Source organism: Pteropus vampyrus, unplaced genomic scaffold, assembly GCF_000151845.1.
Source record: "Pteropus vampyrus isolate Shadow unplaced genomic scaffold, Pvam_2.0 Scaffold133, whole genome shotgun sequence".
NCBI classification, from domain to species: domain Eukaryota; kingdom Metazoa; phylum Chordata; class Mammalia; order Chiroptera; family Pteropodidae; genus Pteropus; species Pteropus vampyrus.
Genome location: NW_011888914.1, coordinates 4759849 through 4784216, shown reverse-complemented (window position 1 = coordinate 4784216; position 24368 = coordinate 4759849). Strand labels below are relative to the sequence as shown.

General features: G+C 38.0%; 1 protein-coding gene across 1 annotated transcript in view; it reads right to left on the bottom strand.

Moving 5' to 3' along the window:
• The window catches only part of AKIRIN2 (akirin 2), a 20171-nt gene extending 10739 nt beyond the window's left edge, over positions 1 to 9432 (bottom strand). Inside the window, exon 1 of the mRNA XM_011367376.2 lies at positions 8626 to 9432. Coding sequence (XP_011365678.1) covers positions 8626 to 8860 — 235 coding nt within the window. The 5' untranslated portion in view covers positions 8861 to 9432. The remainder of the gene's footprint in view (positions 1 to 8625) is intronic.
• Between the last annotated feature and the right edge of the window lie 14936 nt (positions 9433 to 24368).

Here is a 24368-nt window from a genome sequence, read left to right as displayed (position 1 = left end):
CACACCCAGTCCCAGCCAGCTATAACAAACGTGGAAACCAGGTTGCAAACTGGTAGTTCACAGGGTAAAGGCACATCTGGCTTGAATACTCTCTCTACCAAACAGTGTGAATTGGGGGCGAACATTTAAAGTTGGGTGATTTACAGTAAAAGCAGTTTTTTTGGCTGTTGCCTGGCGAGGAGGGGGGAGAGGGGCTGAATGTGGTAAAAATTCAGCTGAAGAGTGACTGCTACCTTTTGGGCCTAAGGTCTCATGTGATTTTAAACTTCAAATGCACACATAAATCACCTAGGTTTTGTTTTGTTTTTTAATGAAGACAGAGATGGAGCTTCAGACTGCATTTTTAATGAGTTTCCAGGTGGTGCTGCTGGTCAGTAGCAAGGTTGGAATTCGCCGGTTCCACCGAGTTTACTTCACTGATTTATAACTGGCCTGGAACTATGGGCGTTTAAGTTTGTATCCCCTGCTTAAAATAGTAACTCCCCTACTGTGGCAATTAAAAAGAAAAGTGGTTAGTTTACTTATTACTGGACATACCAGAAAATGGAGGGGAGGAGAAGCAGCAACAGCAGAGATTGTAAGTACAAAAAAATTAGTTAATTTTGCCACCCTCGCTTGCATGGCTATTGTACTTCTACAGTAGACATAACACTCCCTAGCAGGAAAATATTCTGTATATCAATTTGAACTTGACTGGACCTACCTCAGGAGACTCATTATATGACATTAACATACACATATTGATTCATTTTTCCTAACACACCTTTCTTAAAATAGAAAATACACATTTATTATGTAATGGATGCATTTGCTTTTTTATTATGTCTGCTTTAGAAAATATTAAGACGGCCTCTCACACCAAAAGGCACTGATTGGAAGCTCACAGACATCTTTCGCTTACTCTATACATTTTGTAAATTATTTGTGAATATTTAGAAGTCAATAGATTTCACAAAAATTCTGATTTCTGGGGGGAGGGAAGACTACTGGTAAGATCTAGCAATAAAAGGTCCAAATTCCCCACAGCTGAACTGAGAGGAATGGTCTAAACTAAGAAATAAATCAGGCATCTGTGAGGGGAAACAAGTCATAAGTATGCATGTGATTGTTTAGGGAGCTATTAAGCTAGACAGGCATAGTGATGAACCTAGAACTAAGGAATGCTAAGTTTAATGGCCAGATGAAGACAGAAAGCAGCCAGAGAAGACAAGTATTACCACAGAAGAAGAAAAAAAAGTATTTCAAAAAGAAGGGAGAGGGTCATCAGTGTGCTGTAAGAAAGGTGAAACAAGATGAAGACTCACTGTGGGCCATGGAAATGATTATTGACTTGACAAGAGCTGTCTGAGGCACAAATATATCAGGAGTGAGTTGAGAACTCAAGAAATAGAAGCAAATAGACTATCTGAAAGCTCTTTGAATTTGGTTTTGAAGTGGAGTAATCTGCATGACTACTGGGAGAAAAATGAGGATGTTTTACTTTATGATGGGAGGCTTGACGATATTTAAAAACAAAAGCAAAGGTCTAGTCGAGAGAAAAATAGTCACGAGGATAACGTTTCTTTGGAGAGAAGTGGGACCCTTCTCTCACTGTGTAAAGTGCTTCAATTACCTGATTTAATCTTCAACGATACTAAAAGGAAAACAAGATAGGCAGAAATGCTGGTAGTGGTGGTACTGGGAAAAACGAAGAAGCCGCCATTTAATGGCTTCTATTTTTTCTGTGGAGAAGGCAAGGTTATTCACTGAAATGACAGGATTACCGAACAGTGTAAATAGTCACATTTTAAGGTTGCCCTATTGTGACTGTCTTCAGCACTTGGGGACAGGAAAGATCAATCTTTACAACTCTGACAGGGAGATACTACTATCACCACGTGTGTAATTTTATAGATGAGGAAAATGAAGCTTTGCTTCAGTGTCTTCTGAAAGGCCACACAGCTGGATTATGGCAAAGCCAACACTGATCTCAGGACCTAAACTCTTAATATCTCCATTATTGTATTACCATACCTAGCCAGTTTTCCACAAGTACCTGAGGTTAGAATAAATCACAATGAGGAAAACTAATTTTAAAAAAACAAGATGCCAGTTAGAATACAGGGATTACTGTCATGTATTATTGACACTTCATACCCTAAAACTCAAACTCTATGACTGCTGAGGCAGTAACCAAAAGGCAGCACAATTCTCATCTACCCAGAGCCCTGAAACTATAGAACCACTGGCTCTAACAATAATTGTAAGAAATCTTCATGTTACATTCAGATATGTACATAAAGGATGCTTCGAGAGTCTCTAAATTGCCTCCTCTTAGGACAGGCGTCTATATCTAACCAGAATGTTTTAGTGGTGTTTTAAAAGTGAAGAAGTAATCTAAATTGGTAGATCAGCATTGCCATACAGGACTAATTACGATGCCAGCCTGTGAGAATGTACTGTTTTCACCTTGGGCCATGGATGGGTTTACAGCCAACATGGGGTCCCCCAGTTCAGTCATAGCAACCTAAAACCTCCAATACTTTGAACCAATTATACCATTTAGAAAAGTTTTTCTTCCAGAGAATTATATTTCAGCACTAGGAACAAGCTATTCTCTAAAACAATTAAAAGGCAAACTTAAAAAATTGGCTTTCTGCAATCTTTCAAATTCCACTCTACCCTCTATTCTTCAAGCCAGATCACTGCAACAATACTTACCAAAGTCAGAATGCACATCATAGGCTGAGACAATTTCAGAAACAGCCAAGAAAGAAGGTTCAACACTCACCTAAAAAGAATAACTTTTTCCTTAAGATTTCAATAGTAAATGTGTGATTTAATCAGTAACCCAATTTCAATACTTAGGCTGCCAAAGATGAAAATAATGCTAATGTGGATAAATGTCCACGCAGAATTAAAATAGTATATTGATATAAAGATTACAGCATTTTTATTCAAGTTTAGCTAGTTGATAAAGTATTTGCAGTGGCAGCTTTATTGGTCCCTTGAGAGACTTTTCTTGGCCTAACCAGCACAGTATCTGGAACTCGAACGAGGTTCTTAAAAGCTACAGCAAGTGACTTCCAGAGTATTTAAATTTTTTAATAAGGTTGAGAAAAACCAGGTACTTGCACAGACCTAGAACTAAAAATTAAGGCAAATCCAAAAACTGTATTAATGGAAATATTCGTTTTAATAAAATAAAAATGTTCCAAAACACTAGTACATTTCAGATGATCTCGTCTATGACAACTGTACAAGAACTTACGACTTACGATTTTTAAAGGGAGGAAGACATTAACTTATACTCCAAGACAAACTACAAGTATATTATAAGCTGTTTTTCTGTACTGGAATGTTAGAAATCATTACTACCACCCAAAAAAGTCTATCATTTCAAGAAAGACTACACAATCTGGCATACTGCAAAATTCTGATCGAAAGTGCCAAAGTAAATCTCTAAACTGACAACTTGACATACACTAGAATTTTAATTTACCTGCAAGGATTATCTTCCTGCTCAATACAGCTGCAACATATCATGTGAGAAATTTGCTGTAACTTAATTCTTTTAGAAATAAAAGATCAGAACTTCATAATAGAAAATATTTCCTCCTAAAATTCATGTAAAAATCTTTAAACATGTGTTTCTTCAAATGAGCAAATCCCTGAAAAGGGTAAAATCTTTGTAAATGTGGCTACTTCAATTATAATGATGTACATAATCCTTGTTTACCATCACTGCCCAGAAAGATGAGGGAATACTGAGAAGTATACTTCAAGTGCCTCATAAAAAGCATTGTTTAGAGTCTTAAACTAATTGCTGTATTTATTATCACTACCCATTTGAGTCACAATTTACAAATATGTTGTCACATATTGTAGCTATATTGTCACCAAACGACCTTTAAAAATTGGTACAGAGTGAGGGCTAGAACTGAAGTTTCATTTTTTAAAAAAACTACAGCATCTCTAAGAACAGTGGGAAATGCTAAGGCTTGATTAATTCACAAATACAATAAATATTTTTAAAGTTAATTTGTGATAAGACATTAAACTAAGAGAGAAGATATGGCAGATAATAACTTTGGGGTTATTTTCAAACTACACAAAGACCCATATGACCCACCCTATCCCCCCCAAAATCCAGTGGGCATTCCTATTAACAGTCTTTCCCCTACAAGACTGCTGCTGCCGGATCACATTTTTCAGGTGTATTTAGACATTGAGAAATATTGGTAAGCTGAGTTCTAGAATCCTTACACTCAGCAACATAATTAAATAACTTAAATTCATTTGTATAGACCTCTTTACTATCTGCAGATGCCACACTGGTTCATATAGGCTTGAACAAGTATCTCACGCTTCATAAGTAGGTAATCTTCTCAAAGGCAAGAAGTTCACCGTGGTTTCACATATTCATAAAGAATACACTGTGAGTCAACAGTACTAGCACAGTGTTAATGCCAATACTTGCAGGGACCACAAGTTGCTGGCTAATTCAGTTACAGGTACTTGAAAAGATCCACCCCCAACACCGTGATCTAGTTTCATGAATCAACTATCCAAGAGGTCCAAATTTAACTCATGCTGTTATTCTGAAGGAGACTCAAAAGTTTCTGTTCAAAGGAAAAAAACAAAAAACAAAAAACTGCACACTTCCACTGAATCTCTTATTTGCAACCTTTCAAAACAAGAGCATTGCTGTAATTGCCATCTTCCTGGGTCTATTTACTTAGGAAAGACCTGAGTAATACACAGTATATTCTTTTTACTATAAAGTTATTCAATAACTGAAGACACTTTATTAATCTCCTTCATATCTCAGATTACTGGCTCTGTGGCCACAATGGTAGCTAATAGTATCTATACCTAAAAGCTAAATCCTCTCTGATGTAGCCATGTTTACCCCATGTGTTTCTGTGCTCCAGTTTGGCTTTATTTTTCTCCTTTCAAAATAAAATAGCTCATTAATTAATACAATTGCACTCTGCTTTTAATGGCCATAAACTTACAGAAGTGATAAATGCATAATTCATAGAAGAATGAAATAAATGAAGCTACTTATAGTCCTAAATATCAGGTTGAAAATCCCAAATACAAAGACCATTAAAAATAGTTTATATGCCAAATCCACTGAGAAACTAGAAGCAACTTAACAGCTGTTTAAATAACCACGAAATATTAAGAATACTTCTGGCTCAATATAAATGACATTTGAAGTGAAATGCTGCCTTCTCCAACAGAATCTCATTTGTTTGCCTAGAACCATTTATACTTCACTTAAGCCAGCTGGTGTGTTTGTCTGCAGGCATGCATCAATGTCTACTGAACGATCTAAGTTCCGGTAAACCCAGTCACAAGCTGCAATTTCCATTTTTAATGGCAAGTTTCCAGCAAATACAATGAGTTACTACAATGGAATTTAACTCTTCATCCAACTCAATTCCTAAAGCAGACTAGAGCAATGGTAACAAGACATAAACAATATGTACAAAAGTACCTACCAAACTCACAAATAGGATGACATCCATAGGAAGATTTCTTCACCAGATCATTCATTCATTCACTACACAATTATGAAAAACAATGTGTTGGATTTGACTGAGTTTTTGTAATACTACATAATTTTGTTCTTGACAATATCATGACGCTCTTTTGGCTAAATGGTAATATTCTGTGATGTTTTAAAAACAAATTGGAAAGAGAAATCTTTGAATCTGTTTCCAGGATGAGTGCTGATATAGCTACTAGAAATGTTCATTTCTCCAAACGCAGTCAATGCTCCCCTCCCCCCCACACACCTCCACTCATCATTCATTCACTTTTCCTTTTCCACATCCATGGGTATTGTAAACTCCTGACACCCCAGCCCAGGGATAGGCAAACTTTTTCTGTAAAGGACCAGACAGTAAATATTTGAGTTTTGGGAAAATACAGTTCCTGTCACAAATACTCAACTTTGCTGCTATAGCCCACAATGGACAATAGTTGAAGAAAAAAGAATGGGCAAGGCTGTGTTCCAATAAAACTTTATTTGCCAACCCTTTCTTTTTTCCTGGTATGAAGTTGCAACAGTTTAAAAAATATTGATTTAAATAATAGTCAACGTAAAAATTTCCTGGGATGACTAAAACGAGGGTTTAAAACAGATGTTCACAATCCTGAAACTATCAGTAAAGCCGCGACATGGCTTCTGCTACACGTCAGAAGACTCTATATTAACGTATCCAGAGAAAAGTGATAAAATAACAAGAAATTATATACATATCTCTGAAAAAAAAAATCACTTCAGTACTCTAGCTCTAAATTGTTTAATTTATATTTGAACAGAAATGAAAGGGAAACAAGTTCCCGCAGAGTCCCAATCTCAATTTGTTAAGTCACTTTCTATTTCCAACCCTAGATACTTACTTCAGGTAAGGATATATGGGTACTAACTTTTGTAAAGTTTAAGAATCATCACTGATAAAACATAAATTTAAAATTTAGGTGCTTGGAAACTTCTTTCCAAGTTTGACGACATGAAAACTGGAAAGCTCTTTGATGCCTGCACAACACTGCAGCTCCCATTATGACATTATTACAAAAGGAGAATGTCCCAAACTGGCCATGTAAACACAAAGCCAAATTAAATGTAGAATGTCATTCAAAATTTTTTAAAAGTAACTTTTAGAAATTCAAAACTTTAGCAATTTTAGCTGCTTTTCTCAAGCCAACTGTTTATGTTAATATTCAAATTAGTTGTAAAAGCGAAATAACTTTTAGCAAATTCAATAAAAATCAATTACGGTGTAATTTTAGAGTTCAGACACAGTATGATCAAACTTCCAGAGTAAATGTCAAAAAACACCTTGAAGAAATATAAGACAGCAATATTTTTGGGGAAAAAAAATGCATCTGAATCAGCAGGCTTAAACAATTCCAATCTTCTACTATTAATTGAAATTTGAGATGTGAGGCCAATTTTATTAGCCAATGCTACAAATGTATCAGTGAAATGACAGATTTGGAAAGGATCACAATTCTTTCCAAATAAACTCCCTTTAAAGTGAGGACAAATGTTATAACCTCTGGCTGGTTTACCATATGTGCTCAAGACTATTTTAGCACCGAGATATACTTTAACTCTCCAAATTAATATTGTATTAATTCCCCCCCTGGAATGAAATTTATTGCTGGTTAACTAGAGATATTTTTAAGTGACCTATTTATTAAGTACAGAATCCATGATACCATTTTACTAAAAAAGGCAACTCTAAAAACAATCACCAGCTCATTCTCAACATTCTTTTTTAATGTAAAGCCTAACAATAAATCAATAAATGCCTTTACATCGAAGACAGCTTAGGTATAGTCACTAAATAAAGCATCTAGGAATTCCTCTAAAAACTCATTCCAACTCTACAATAATTTATCCGTAGGTTAGATCCGATATTTAATTAAATAAAAAAGGTAGCCCCATATATTTAGGGAAGGATATTTAAAATATGATCTGAAAGACAAAAGTGAACTAAGTCAATTCCAGATGGAAGTTACCAAATATAGTGGCACATAATTATTTTCAAGTTAACGATAACGAAACATATAAATCGAGCTATGGCTTTGTCTATAGGTCATAATATTACTAAAGGCTCACACACAAAGGAAACATATTTACACTACCAGTCCACAAAAGCCTATCCTAGGACTGTGCCAAGGGCACACAAGGATTTTCAAAGTACATAAAAAACTGGGCATACACATACAGTACAAAGCAGCCAAAAGGCATTTCCCTGTAGTCACTTTCAGGAAATGTTTCAAGATGAAAAGCAAAAATAAAAATAGTCTGAAGTCCCTTGGAATCTTGGGTTAATTTATTATTCTTAAGGCCTAGGCTTTCTCCCAACATACTTTGTTGGGCAGAAATAAGCACTTCCAACTAAAAGCAATCACTCAGCCCCAATTTTCAATACAATTTGCTTTTCGTTAAAAGTCCCACGTTTCTCAAGGTCTAAACGTATAGTATGATCATATTACAGGACTCGGGAAGAGCATTTTCTTTGTTGTTGACCCTGCTAGGGAAACAGGTCTTGACTCAGCCAAAGTGGCGTTCTTGTGGGTGATTAATGACAGGCCTAGATCTCGCCCCAGTGACATCCATCCCCACCCCCCATTCCCCACCCCCTCTGTACTAAAATCAGCCATGTCTGAACTGGAGGAGGGGCTGCTGCCTCGCCTCAAACCACCCAGTCCCAGAGTTAATAGCTGCAACCAATCGATTCGGGGAGATAGACATCGAGGCTCGAGTGAAATGCGACCCTTCTCTCGCCTGAATGTATAATATCGCCCTCTCTGATCATTTCCGCTGGGGCGCTCCAGACTACGAAAACACTCAATTCCAGTCATTCGACCCAAAGAAAAAGATCTTCCTCTTTCCCACAATACCCGGCAAGGCAGCCACTACCCACCCCACGTCCTGAACCCCCCGCCCCGCCCGCCCCCTTCACATCAGGCCGTTTCTATTGTGTCTCCGAGGCTGGAGGAGCTCCTTCGCTAACAACGAGGACGAGTCCGGCACCCTCACCCGTGTGGCCGCATCCCGTGCTGCGGAACCCCAGTCCTCTTGCCCACCCTAAGGTCGCGCGCGGGGCCGAGTCCCACCTGTGGTGAGGCGAGAGGAGACATCGCCGAAGGGGGACGGCTCCATTCGAAGATACTTCTGCGGCGAGGCAGCGGCGGCCGAGAAGGAGGCGGCGGTGGCCGCGGCCGCGGACGACGGGGAGGCGGCGGCCGAGGTGGGCGCCGACAATGGCGCACATCGCCTCCGCTTCGGGGACGCCGGGCTCAGCAGCGGGTCGAAATCCAGAGTCCTTTTCAGAGTGGCTCCACACGCCATTGCCGGGGCAGCTGAGGTGCCGGGCTCGGGTGGGGTTGGGAGGGGTGACGGGAGGGGAGGGCGAGGGAAGGGGGGAGAGCGGGGACTCAAGGAGAGCCTAACCGACGGACTCAAGAGCAGAAAGGCGAGCGGCGGAGCGCCGGTGAGGAGAGCCGCCGCCGCTGCTGCAGCTTCCGCGGCAGGGACAGTGGCCCGGGTCGGTACGGGAGGGAGCAGGAGGGGCGGTGTCAGCAGCTCACGCCAGCCGCGTCGGGGGCCTCTTCCGCCTCCTCAGGCGCGGATCCCCCGGGAGAGGCTCCTGCCACCCCCGCTGTCCGTTCGAGCTTTGCGCCGTGCCTCAGGCGCTCCTGCCCTGAGATCGGCTTCCTTAGGAAGTCGGTATCAGCTCCGTGAAGTGTGAGGCTGGAACGCGCCTCCTAAAAGGCCCGAGTAAGGTCGGAAGCTCGAGAGCGGCGGTCGATGAGGAGAGATTGCGAGGCGGCGGCGGCGTCAGGAGCTCCTGCAAACACGTCCAGCCACTTCCCCCTCCAGCGTACGACTCCTCCACCCGCCGCTGGCCCCAATATGGCGTCAATAACAACGCCGCCGATTCAAATCCTGCGGCGTCAGGGCGCGTGCGCATAGGGGTGGCCACCCCAAGTGTGCATTTTGGGAGTTGTAGGTTTTCGCCGTGCGGAGGAATACGTGTGAAAAGCGGTTAGGGAGGAGTCACGGAAACTACGACTCCCGTCATTCAAGGCGCGCGATTCCGAGTTCCGGGTTGGAATTTAAATCCCCCTACGCGACTTGTGTGTAAAAGGAGCTAAGCAAAAGAGAGAGAGAGAAAAAAAGAAAAGCCTCTGAGAGAGTAGAAGAGAGGAAATCAAGCGAACCGGTGGAGAAAGCAAGCTTAAAAGACCTTTAAAGTTTAGGACAAAGTTGTCCTTCTACCGCTCCCACAGTGATTTAACAAGCAGGAAGTAGGAAACGAAACCAGCGTAATAGTCCAAGACAGATTAATTTCGGTAATACGAGTTCCCGAAACAAAACCTGTCACTTCGAAGGGCTAGGAAATAATATTATGAAATCTATTTAGGATTGCAAGAGAGAACAACTGTAATAATCAGATTACAGGGTCCTTGATTAAACTCCATGCTTTGCCCTTCTCACATAGTTGCTTGCATCCAGTCAGTATTTCTGTGAAGCCTCCTTTACCCTGTAAATGAACAGGATTTGAACGGCATACAGAATCAAATTGTTTAGCTTTGAATGAAAAACGAGTGAGATAAGAAATTGTAATATATCTTGAATATTGGTGTGTACCTTGTGAACGGTAAAAATTAAAAGCATAATGAAATGTCTACCGAAAATGGACCCATTTTCTAAGCAGAGAAAATATTTCCTAGAAGTTGTACTTTTCATTGGGTACCTAAAATAAGAAATACAGCATTAATAAAAAATGAATTCATATAAAAACTGTTACCAGTCCTTTGCCTGTGGAAGCTATCACCAGTCCAGTACAAAACTAGTTATCTGTATAAATGCCATATTATCAAATGGTCTTAGATATCAAGTACTGGCTTCCAATTCTTATTTATTCCTGTCATTTATTGAGTAACTAAAGGATATTTTGTACTGTTTTGTCTACTATTTTTAGACAGTAGTTTAACATTTATTCTTGTTTTATAGAATTGTTCAACACCTTAAAGATCAGCAGTCCTGATCACAATGTTTGCATCAATAACTAAGCTGTGCTAATTTTAAGATATTATACTGTTGAGAAAATATCTTTTGAAAAACATCAGCATTTAATGGAATAGCAGCTTAACTATGACACCTAATAGGTAAATTTTTACTAAATTCTAAACACTTCATGAAATCTATAAGGTAATCTATAAGGTAAAATTAACAGAATATATATTTTTTTATGTAAATGAGTAAGAAAGTTAGGTTAACCCATTAAAAGAAGCAACAAAACATTTATGTTCCTGGTAAATATTTTCTAAAATTAAGATTTGACCTTAAATTATAGAACTTACATCAGAAAGGGAGTGTTGTGAGTTGAATTGTATCTCCTCAAAATTCATATGTTGAAGTCCTAACTCCAGGTATCTCAGAATGTGGCCATATGTAGAAATAGGGTCATTTCAGATGTAATTAGTTGAGATGATGTATTACTTGAAATCCAGTATGACTGATATACTTATAAAAAGGGAAAATTTGGACACAGACAGACGGAAATCTAGGTGATGAATCTACAAGCCAAGGAAAGCCAAAAGCTGGCAGCAAACCACCAGAAGTTAGGAGAGAGGCATGGAACAGATTCTCTTTCATGATACACAGAAAGAACTAATCCTGCTGATAACTTGATCTCAGAGTTCTGGTCTCCAGAACTGTGAGGCAATGTTTAAGCCATCTAGTTTATGAAACTTTGTTATGGCAGCCCTAGGAAACTAATACAAGGGAGGTGTGGTTATCATGTGAGTTATACTGGCCTGCCTGGAAAATTAGGAAAGAGTTGTATGTAAAGATGGTAAACTTGACATTTTAGTCATAATAACCACCCACTTGATCACCACTGCACAACATATCTGTGTAAGGCTCTCCGTTTTGATTATAGAGCGAAGAGTTGAGGCAGCCTCCCTTTCTACCAATGACTAAGGAGTCTGTTCAGAAGCTGAGAGGAACAAGAAACACTTCTCTATTCTCCTCTGTGTCTTTGCTCGGGCTCTCTGCTGGAGACAGAATTCACTCACATGTTTTGCCTGATTACTTACCCTTTAAGACTCAACCCAGGATTAACTCCTATACGAAGCCTTCCCCCAGTACTTGAAGGCAGAAGTAGAAAAAGACACCTACCTATCTGTATATCTTCATCATCACCCTCACCACACTGTAATATAATTTTCTGTTCATGAATCTGCCTCTCCCATGATTGTATTTAACTCCTTGCTAAAAGTATAGTACCTTGTACACTTCAACAGATATCTATTGAATGTTTGTTAAACATTTTTAATCACCCCATCCTCATAGTTGCTCACCTTGTTCCTTAAGATAGGTGTCTACTAAAATACTATAGCAACACTTTTAGAGTAGAAGAAAGTGATTGAAAGAAAAAAAAAATATCCTAAGAAAATATTTCTTAGACCAAAATTAAAAATAAAAATAATACCTGAAAGCCTATAAGTCTTAACATAGTTCAGAAGTGAATGTTTATTTTGTTGATCAAGAGGAAAAGAAAACTGTATTTAGCACATTAATAAGTTGAATCAGATCACATGAATCTAAATATATAGTACAGCTAATGGCTCCAGTGACCTACACGGACTAGAATTGCCCTTGTTTTGTCGAAAAGGCACATAACAAGTTTTAAAAAGATTGAAATATTTAGAATAGTTTTGCCATGATCCAGCAACTATTTTCTGATTTATACAATCTCAGAACCCTCTGAAAAGAATCGAACTATTATACCAAGATGCTGGGCTTTGCTTGGTCCTAGACTTTTCTAACACCTCCCGAAATATTTTCCAGGATCTGATTCAGATGAATCATTCTTGACTAAAGCTAGTAAAAGTAGACATAGCTGGATGACACAAAAATCTCATCATCCTGAGCCTGAAAATCCTCTTCATACCATAAATCATTTTCAAACAATTATTCTGACGTCAAATAAAGATAAATGCAAATATCTAAGGCGTGGAGAGATGTTTGCTGACTCTGCATGCTAAGTTTAATCATAGGCTCAGCATTAGGAACAGGATTCACTTCAAATCTATATTCAGAACAAGCATTGCCTAGAGGCAAAAAAAAAAATTTGTTTAATCACTGCATAAATGAGTGCAGTAGGGAAGACTAGACATTGTAATTCCTTGCACATAAGATTTTGCAGGCTGGCCGGAATCTCTTCTAAGCACCGTATGTGGAATACACTATTTTCCATTGTAGATATGAGGCTGGCTAATTTTACTGTGGTTTCATTGTTTTGGATATGGTCACTATTTTGAGTTGATTGGATAGATCATACAGTAATTAAAACTATATATCTGTGATGTCAAAAGATCACCTAGTCTAGTCCCCAGCCTCAACGCATGATTGCCATGATTACTCATGGCAAATCAGTACATATCTGACTCTTCCTAAAGATTTTTTAGGAACAACCTCCAAAATCCTGTTGTGAAAATGCAACTGCAAATTCTCTTATATCCAGCTTTAAGCTCTTCTCCATCAGAGGCTGATTTCTACTTGTACAGGCATACCTCGGAAATATTGTGAGTTCACTCAGATATCCTCCATAAAGCGAGTATTGCAATAAAACAAGTCATAGTCTTTTGCTGATGGAGGATCTTGCCTTCCATTGGTAAAAAACATACCTGTAAAGTGCAATAAAGCAAAGCACAATAAAATAAGGTATACAAAAAACTGTATAGTGTAGTATAAAGAATGATGCACTTCAGGAAATAAACCATGATTCATTTATCCTGAGGGACTTTGAAAGAAACCACAAGATGATCTCTGGGCAGTCAAAATAAGTTTTTATGAAGTCCTTATTTAAAAATTTACATACTTTTCTCAAATATCACCCTCAAGTGCCTGTATCCTTACTCTGAAATTATTTACTCTTACTTTATAGAAAAGTCAACCATGTTTGGGCTCTTATTTCCCAGCCCAAAACAATTAGAACAACCAAGTAGGAGAAGGAAGGGGAAATGAAGATGCTATACACTGACTACAACAAGCAATCATTGGACAGCAAAGAAACAGACTAACAAATACAAAATTCAAAAGGCAGAACAGCCTTGAGCCACTGAAGTATCTGAAGTATTAAAGCATCATATAATAATGGTAGAGTTGCCAGATTTAACAAATAAAAATATGGCACCCAGTTTAATTTGAATTTCAGATAAACAAGGAATAATTTGCTAATACAAGTATGTCTCACATATTGCCTTTGTTAATCTGAAATACAAATTTTACTAGGTGCCCTGTATTTTATCTGGCAACCCTAAATAAGACAGTGACCCCAAGTCATCGATAAAGCACAACCTATGTTTAATATGCAGTTCAAAACTGTGTAACCAATATATTAGAAAATGTTCCATTGATAGTTGTAAGGAGAATCAAAACTTTCAGTTGTCTGAAAATTTAATTTATGTGAACTGCTTTGAGCTATGTATGTTCGATTCACTGCAGAGTCCAGGCATAAAATAAACATTTATACATTGGATGAATAGTGAAAAGCTTAACACAGTGTCCCGCAGTGGTGGGACACCTCAAGCTGCCAAAGATCTTTCCTAGCCCCTCCTGGCCATTTAGTTTTAGAATTCCTTCACACCTTCTACTGCAGGTGTTAGTGCTGTTGTCCAGCTTGAATCCAAGCTTGACTCAGAGTTGACGTCACTGTCCACGTGGGGCTCCTGTTCCCGCTTGCGCTTCTTGTCCTGGGCTTCCATGATGCCACAGTGAAACTTCTCTGATAAGGCTTTGTGAGAGAATGAGACGATGCCTATACTTCCCCAGAATTTTGAGCTTCCTCTGCAGGCTCATTGTTATAAGGGTCAGTCAGGTGTGTGGTGTGAAAGAAATGAAGAAACACGCCTAACTCTTCCCCCAAGAGCAGCTTTTCCAACTCATGCACTGATAACAAGCATCAGCCTGGGACCAATTATTGGTCACTTGCAGCCCTGGGGGCTCAATATTAAGGCTAGTACTTCATTGGGTTGCCCAAGAAGTTGCTAGATTTCATCTGAAACTTGTGTCTCACAGTTATTCTTTGTGGTCCAATTAATCACCTCATCTTAAAGGAGACAGTCTGTGCTCTGAACAGAGTTTGCCTCTGAGCAGTGGGACATGGAGTATGTCTGTGGGAACAAAATGAACAGGACACTGTTCCCACCCTCAAAGAAGCTTACTTTCCATCTTATAAGATTGTCTGAAGATTCTTTTACAAAAATCCCATTTATCATAATTAATTGAAAAATAAAATATAATTTTCTGGAAAAAATAAGTCATCTCAATTACTATCAATCTGAAAACTAAAAGCTAGTATATCTCAAAACAGTGCTTAGCACATAGTTAACCATTAGTAAGAGATGGCTATTATTATCATGCTAAGACAAACTCCAAAATCTCATCAAGTCTGAAGTAGTAGAAGAATTTCAACAGTACCTTCTCATTTATTAGACTGCCCAGAGGCAATCTCCATCCCCTGCCGCTGGGAGGGAACTCAGACAAGATCTAGGTTCCAAATCAGTGTAGTTGGGTTACAAGGTGTGCCTCACTTTAATCTCACTTAGGTAGAGTGTAGGTTGGTAATATTTGGGGGGAACAAAAGTATTATTTATAGGGATCGCACCAGGGCCCAGGTGCTTTCTCAGTTTACCCTAATAAAAAACCGAGGTAGTAGTGTTAATCTCATTTTACTGTTAAACCTGTGGTTCATGCTTAAGTCACACAGTCTTAAATTAGACTTGAGACTATTACCCAAGTTCATAAGATCCTAAAGGTGTGTCCTTGCACTCCGCACTGTTGACCTGGGCAGCAAAGAAACCTTGAAAGAAAGAAGATTCATTTAAAATTTACAAAGCATCATAATAGTAATAAGTAGCAAGTGGTCCATAAAAAAAGAAATTCTTTTTCAAGGTCAGTGTCAACATATAGTCTAGAAGTCACAAAAGAATGTATCCTATGACTGGCTTCACTGTTTTGTTTCCCCATGGAACCTGATACTTGAGTACCAAGCTTTAAAAGATGATCGATTGTTGTGGTATCACGTTTCTGTTCTAAAGCAATTGTGAGTTCCGAGGGAGTATTATAGAATCACATGTGGCCCACATGACTTATTTTCCTTTCCTAAAAAGGGCTTTCATCATGTCTCCAAAACAGCTAGCTACAGATCACTAAAGTCATTCCTAAAACATATTAACCACATTTTTTATTTCGTTTGCTAACAAGCAACTAACTCGAAGTTTAGGTATCTTTTATTTCTCTGGTTGTTTGCTCCTCAAAGTGTGATCTATGGCCCAGAAGTGTTGGCATCCCTGGGAGCACACATGGAGCGATTGAATCAAAATCTGCATTTTAACAAATCCCCCAGGTGATTCACATGCACGTTAAATTTGAGAAGCTCTGCTCTAGTTTACTTAGCCTCTTCTTGGCAGATGTGCTAATAACACTATGCCATGGTCCTCATGTGTGGGCCAGGTCCTCTGTGAGGCCACAGTAATACGAAGATAACTAAGATATGGCCTCTGTAATAGAAAATAGAAAAGTAAGGGGGCTAGGCAATCTAAAAATGGTCACCTGGATCGATGAGAATTCCTGTATCTAAATTTCTTTCTGCTTTGCAAAAGGGTGGAGTTCAGAATGGCTTTCAATAGAGACAACACACCTGAATTTGTGTTTGCTTTTCAAGAGATCGTAACCGAGGAAAGTAGTAAGAAGAAAAAGGAAAGATGCACACATCTTTGATACTGCTAAACCATTCCTTCTTTCTCTAACACTTTGTAACACTCCAACAGAGATGAAAGACAGCTAGGCTTCTTAGAATCCACTTATTTAACAAACATTTATTGAGCAATCGCTATATGCACATCTCTGTGCTAAGTGCTCCAGTTACACATAAAAATAACATGGTTCAGACCCTCATGGAACTCACAGGTGTGTGTGAACAAATACTACCCAAGTCTGAGTATGAGCAGAAGACTGTGGTTTGCAGTTTGAGAGGAAAGGACGAATTCTGCCCGTTTTCTTTCCTCTGTAAACTTTGTAACATTGCTTTGATGGCGTGGGAGTTCCTCTCAAGATTTTCTTTAGCACTCGAGATGTAAGTGTATGAATAGGAGATGGCTACTTTCTTTAAAAGTGCAAATGGCCTTCATAAAGAACTGAAGCATAGTCATCTGCCATCCAACAATTTTTATCCTAAAATTATGCAACGCATCATTCTAGCACTGTGCTCCATATCACTGCTACTCAAAGTGTGGTCTGTATGTTTGTTCCCAACCACAAAGAGATAAGTGTAAATATCAGCAATGGCGGTTTAGAAACTTCTATAGTAATTTGACATTGTCATAACAAGTAAGGGCATCACCAGAGGACCAGTCTTGTTGAACAAGTCACTATAAATTGAATGTTTGTGTCTCCCCCACCAAATTCATATGTTGAAACTTAATCTCCAATGTGATAATATTTGGAGGTGAGGCCTTTGGGAGGTGGTTAGGTCATGAAGGTGGAGACTTCATGAACAGGTATAGTGCCTTTATAACAGAGACCACAGAGAGCTCCCTTGCCCCTTCTACCATATGAGTATATGGAAAGAAGGTGCTGTCTGTGAACCAGAAGCAAGAAGGTCCCTTAATCTTGGACTTCCCATTCCCTAGAACTGTGAGAAATAAATGTTTATTGTTTTTAAGCTACCCGGCTTATGGTATTTTGTTACAGCAGCCTGAAGAAACTAAGACAAAAGGTATAATATAGTTTGGGTGTTGAACTGGAATGAGTGAGTTGCATGTGATATTTTAAGGTTAATTTGTCAACTGTAGCCCAAAAATGTATTGTATAGAATGAAGAATTCATCTTGTTCATTTGTTTATCAAAGATAATTTAAATTTAACTATAACTTCAAAGGAGCAATTTTGGAACTGACTACTGATGGAGTGAAAATGAATGTTGAATATACAACATCATGGTTTCATTTTAGATAAAAGTAAAAAATGAATATCCGAAGCTTACAGAAATTGCTTTAAATTCTCTTTTTCTTATCAACCTACCTCTGTGAGACTGGTTTCTCTACTCTAAATGTTTTTTAAGGCAAACACAGAAATTGTTTAGAAATACATGATCCCCTTCTCACAGTACTATCATCTATCCAACCTTGATTAGATAAATTAACACATGAAAACCCTTAAATTAATATATACGAAGTGTTTGTTTCCAGTATGCTTCTCGGCATTTAAAATGGAGAATTGTACTCAGGCTTTCAATGAACAGTGTACACATTTTTGTAACTTATTTTTTTATGTTTTTTCTCTGATTATCTTTATTGAAATATATGTCTATTGAATTTAATTTTAAAATGTGCATTTTTATATTTTCTCCTTTTTATTTCTTTTTCTAGTAATTCATTTTTTTTTTAAACAAAAGTATTGAACCACATGGATTGGGAGGAAAACCTAGTCCTTCGCCTCGAATAGTTTGAGAAAAAACTTCTCTGTAGTAACCTATTAATGGCTGTTACTGTCTAACTCATTTGATGAAAAAGGAAGAACACTATTAGTTAATATGTATATACTATTAAATACCTGTTCTGTGCTTTACCCTATTCACTCATTTGCTCTTATGTAATGAATTAAGTCTCATTGTATTACCATATTACTGATGAGAAAACTGAGGCACAGAGAGACTGAGTCCCTTGCTCAAGGTCACATAGCTCTAAAGTGGCAGAGCGCAGTTCCAGAGTCCATGCTCTTATCCGCAAGTAGACATAAGACAGGCACTGTCGTCATAGTCCTCTGCCAAATAACTGTGAGCTTACATCGGTCATTTAATCTGTGTGGGAGAAAAAAAGGAAGACATAGAAAGGATAACATAATCTATAATACAGTCCTTCCCATGTGACAGGCATTGAGCAGAGTGTCTCACATGCATGATCTCAGTGTCTCCATAAGTATGGGGTGATACAGGAGATGGTTTCAGGTAATAGGGAAGATGATTAGTGATGCATGGGCCAGGCAAAGGTCAATCGTGTCATGTAATGAGAAAGCTATATCTTCTTTAAGTCTCTGACTTCTGATTACATCTGGTACATTTTCTTTGGTGCAGGTCTTGAAAGACTTCCTAACATCAACTTATTTCTTTTTGTTACAAAAGGAGAGCAAGCCAGGCTTACCACTTTGGAAAAAGGTCTTTTTTGTTTTCAATGCACCTTAATTTTAGGGCAAGTTGATTTCCACTTATAGTAAGGATGTAAATTTTCCTTTAAAAATGCATTTAAGTTTAACAAGTGAGCTATGGAAAAATAGAGAAAGCATAATAGTATAGGTCTTACATGGACTTGACAAAAGTTATGACTAATAAAGTTTGGAAAGTACTTCATTTATCTTTCAACAACCCACATAAAGTAGATACTATGTTGTCTATTTATAGGTAGGAGATCTGAGGTTTCGAAAAGTTCAGTAACCTTCTCAAAGCCACCATGTAGGATAGTGAGGAGCTGGTATTCAAACCTAGAAGTGTCTGCCTCCAAAAGCAGTGTCCTTATCCATCACATCTACCGCCTCTCTTCGATGACAACCATGCCTGTTTCCTCCCAGGGCTAGCACTCTTTGACTGTACTTCATGATCTAAGACATCACTTTCAAAGTGTGGTCCTTTCTGGCAGTGCTCCAGAAAGGCCCTCCTCTAGGAATTTTCATTATAATATGAAGACGTTTGTCTCTTTCACTCTTGTTCACTCATGAGTGTACAGGGAAGTTTTCCAGAAGCTACATGACATGTGATATCACAATGCATTGAATGCAGAAGCAGATATGAGAATCCAGCTGCCTTCTATCAAGCCAGACATTAAAAAGATATACAAAATTGAAACAATGCCATTCTTCTCATTGAATCTTTTTTGTTTGCTTATTTTAGAAAATAGTTTATTTTAAATTAAAAATATGTGATTTATGTTAACATGTAACAAGTTCATTATTGTTATTTTTAAATGAATAAATAAATATATTATGCACTTCTCTATCTTAATTTCTAATACATTAAACATCAATACATATAACCTACATAAACAAATTATTTGGGATTGTCAAGAGTATAAACAGAATTTTCAGATGAAAAATATGTGGTGAGATAATATTTTTTAATATTAATGGAAACTTTTTTCTCCCAATATTTCCATCCTTCCTTTCCTCCCACCACCCCACCCCACATGCTCTTTAATCCATGAATCCCTGTGTTTTGTTGCTTCAGTAGAGGAACATTACCAAGTAGAAAGCAGAAATAGTGTCTAATTTTTGTTTCCAAAAAGCCTAAACCCATTAAGGAAGTTATGCTAGCTAGGTGCTTTCTTACAGGCTGGAGAATTGAAAGTACTCAAGGCCACAGGCCCTCGTCTCTGCTTCCAAGGCATCCTGCTTCTGTCTTTTCTCTCCGCAGATCTACTTTCCCTTCTTTATGATGTGTGTGACCAGAAATGGCTGACCCAGCCAGCTTTGCATCATTTTTCTTGTTTAAACACAGCAGACTAGAGACGCCCTGCTCTCAGATCCAAATTCCCAGGAGAGGAAATTTGTTGGCCAGCTAGCTCTTGTCACATACCTGGACCTGCTATTGTCAACCAAAAGCGTGTATATATGGGGTGGGAGAGGGAGGAAACTGAAATGAGAGGTACAGATGCACAGGTTCAAACAACTCAGAAGAAGAAAACCAAATAGCTAAGGAACACCTGAAAAGATAGTCATTTTCATTAATAGTCAAATAAATGCAGATTAGTACAACAATGTGAGGTGCTCATTTTTTCTTTTTGGACCACCAAATTAGTAATGATAAAAATAAATGTAGTCTATGGCCATGCCGCCCTCAACATCCCTGATCCCGTCTGCCCTTGGAAGATAAGTGGGGTCAGGTCTGGTTAGTACTTGGAGGGGAGACCACCTAGAAATAGAATAGAATAGAATAGAATAGAATAGAATAGAATAGAATAGAATAGAATAGAATAAAATAAAATAAAATAAAATAAAAATTAAAAAATAAACGTAATTGCAGGAAACTTGTTAAGAGTATAAGGTGTTATGACTTTTCTGGTGTACTTTTAGGCATTATGTTGTAATATTTTAAATGTGCATAAGTTTTAACCCAGTACTTTTAGTCGTAGGAATTATCTTAAGGAAATCAGAACATGTGCAAGCATATGTGTATATGCATATATATATAAAAGTTTATTAAAATATTTTTTCATATTTAAGAATAGCTTAGAACACTATAAATGCCCTTTAGTGGAGGGTAGAGATTATGGTACAAAGGAATACTGAGAGATTATTAAAAAGTATGAGATAGATTTATATATAAGATGTACACAGCTGTTTAAAGTAAAAAGAAAATATGCAAATTACAGAAAAGAGTAAATAATATGATCTCATTTTTGTTAAACACATACAGTATACAATATACTGTACATACTATATTCAGCATATATATACATAGACATCTGTATGTATTTGCCTATATATGTATATATAATATATTTGTAAGGATAGATATCAAACTAATAATTGTGGTCATCTCTGGGAATAAATAGAATTATGGAAAGTATTTTATTCCTGTTTTATCCATTTCTGTATTGCTGAATTTTAAAAAACAAGCATGAATTACTTTTATAATTGGACGAAAAAACCAATAAGATATTCCGTTTTGGGGAAAAAAGAGAATAAAGATTTTATATATAAAAGGGAAACATTTGGTATTTTAAAATTAAAGAAGGACAACAAAAATCCATTTTCCCAGTGGCAAATGGGCATAATAGGTAGAAATATATGCCCAGGGCCTGGGATTATTAGGCAGGAGCTTTCTGGGGTGGAAAGAAGAAAAATCAGCTTCTCCTAGTACCACAGTACATTAGGGCCATCCTATTGGATGAATTTGGCTTACCCACAACCCAAAGAGCCTTCCTTCCCCCTTCTACGATAGATGAATTAATGAACTTAACTGAGTTGAACTTTTCAGTTCAAATCTGTAGATGATATATTTACATATGAAAAGGTAAAGCAGGTTAATAATGAGAGCTGAGATGTACAGCCAAGAGAAGGTTGAATGTAGGAAGAACTAGAGGCCAAATTGGGAAAAGTGGAGGTGGCCTGGGTCAAATCCAGAGACACATTTACCTGCTGTCAATCATGGGTTTAAGTGGATGTTTGGGGCTTTTTTAAAGGAAGGTGAATAGGTTGGGAAATTAAAATTCTCTCTGGGATTATTATTATTTTTAAAGTGTTTCCCTTTGGCTCTGTCCTTTCTTGATAGGAATATGTTAATATTAAAGAGCCAGTTGTAATTTCTTTCAATATCACAGTGGATTTCAATGGGGGAAAATTAATCTTGCTGTGTAGGTGACTTTACAAGAATTTCACAAATGGCAAGATAGCTATATTAATTTGGCATGGATAGAAAGCAATTTCAATTAACACAGTCTTTTGTCTTTATTTGCAGTAGGCAGTTCACCAATAATGCATTTTAGAACATTGTTCACTAACAGCATTAGAATTGAGTGAATTTTATCATATTAGTTTCTTAAGCCTCTAACATCTTGCCAGGCAAACTCTTTTAGAAGAAGGTCTGTTTCTCCTCTTATTTTAGAATTCTACTCTAAGTAAGAAACATTTGGTGAATGCCTACCTAGGGATCTCAACATTGGTAGCGTATATAATGGCCTTCCAAAAATGTTTACGGTAATGGTAATACTGGGATAATACGCCACTGAACTTATTGCAAAGATAGCTTTTTGAATGATTGTTCATATCGTTGAATGATTGCCAAATTGTTGATATTATTTGGTCATTTCTTACATTATGAGATTCTGAAGATGAAAATAACGATCATAGACAGTAAGAGCTAGGTCATCTTGTTCAGTTCCCTCAGGTTACATATGAAGAAGTGAGTCTGCAAGAGATTAGGAGAGTTGTCTAGTTTCATGAGAGGTGGCAGAGATTTTTATTTTTTACTCCAAATTCAATGCTCTTTTTATTACAACCCAGCATGCCTCTCTCAGACTCAAGTCTGCCTCAGAAATGCCAAACATTCCTTTCTCCCTACCCACATTCCACCTTGGAGACTCTGCCCCACTCATAACCCTGGGAGGGAAAGCACTGTGTACCATGTGACTGAGCCCCACCAGTCTCAGTGACTGACCCAGGGATAGACATCTGACCTAAGCTGGGCCATTCGGATACTCTCCCAAGAATTTGGAATAGGGACAAAGAAGCTGAGTCATTTAGCTATGTAGAGTCAAGTTGCAAGGTCATGCCCAGCTGGCCTACCACAGAAGGCCAAAGCCTCATGCTAGCAAGTGAGGGGAAGCTGAGAAACTGTGAGTCAGCAGAAACAAAGCCAGTCTGCAAACAGAGAAGCGGAAGGATGGAGTGGGTGCCCAGAGACCAACAGAGAGACCATGTACCTCAAAAGGCAAAGAGAGACAGAGAGAGAGAGAAATCTGCATAATCACCTTCTTGGTCCCATAATACCCAGCTTTATCTCCTGCATTGGCTTATCGTACCCCATAATAAACTCTGCTTTTCAATTAACCCTCTTTTTATTTGAACTAACTGGAATTCTGTTCTTTGCATCTAAATTCTCCCTGTCTAAGACACTCAATAATTCATAGTGAATATATTTTGGGGTAGAAAGACTGCTCTGTGTTTTATGAAGATTATGGAAATTGATATCTTATCTCAAAACCCACAACACAATGAGTAGTTTTCTATATTCTCCTCACTAACTATCCAGATCCTGGAGACCAAGCTTTCTAGGTGAGTTGTTTCCAGAACTTCAGATGGAAGTTAGTTCCACTTTGGATCTTCCCCCAAAGTATGCTAGAGACCTTATTGGGGTATGTAGCTGCCACCTTGGAAATATATGTCAATACTTCCTAGGGTCTTTCTATTTAAGGTTTCCAAGGGCTGAGCCTGTTTTCTCATAAAGCCTCTGTTCTGTAGATGTATTAGTCCCAACATTGACCCAGCTGGGAGGTAGGTGGTCATGTCTATGAAAAGTTTAAGTACTATTCCTGAACTAATCTCTTTTAGAATGATGGAAAGAAACTTCTGAAAAATTCTACGTTATCCTTCTAAAATTCTTAGAACTAATCTAAGTATAAAACAGTGGAGACATGATTGAGTAACTTAGGATTCATCAGAGGATGGAATGCTATATAGATATTTTAAATGATAACTACCAAGATTAAATAACAAGGAAAAATATTTATGATTCAACAAATAAGGGAAAAAGCAGAATATAAAGTTGTAGGTATCATGCAGGTAAAAACAGTTTCACGTAAGGACATTTTTCTTAATAGTCCTCCGCAAGATAATTGAGGTAGCCACAACCAATCCTCAGATCTTGGTCTGTAGGATAAAATCTCTTGGGCATTTTTGCCTTAGGTGATTTTGGGTAGGGGAAAGCTGCTGACTTGGTTGGGGCCCTGAACTTTTTCTTATATGGGCTTGATTCTGTGTCCTGTGCTGTTCCACTTCTGTACCTGTCTACAGCACTCCCAGCTGCTGTGACCTACTGCTTATAGAGTTCTCAGTCTCTCTGTCTGAAGTTACTTGAAGTCTAGTATGGAGACCTTTTGCTTTGTACCACGCAAATTTCAACTGAATTTAGATTGCCTTCATTAGTTTTTTCTATCTACTATTTCTCAAATCAGTGTCAAGGTAGAGATGTTACTTTCTATCAGTGTGCTAATAACTTCTGCAAAGTTTCTGGAAATACCTTCTAAAGCTGAGGTGAGAAGAGGAGACATGACATTTGGTAAGAAAAAACAATT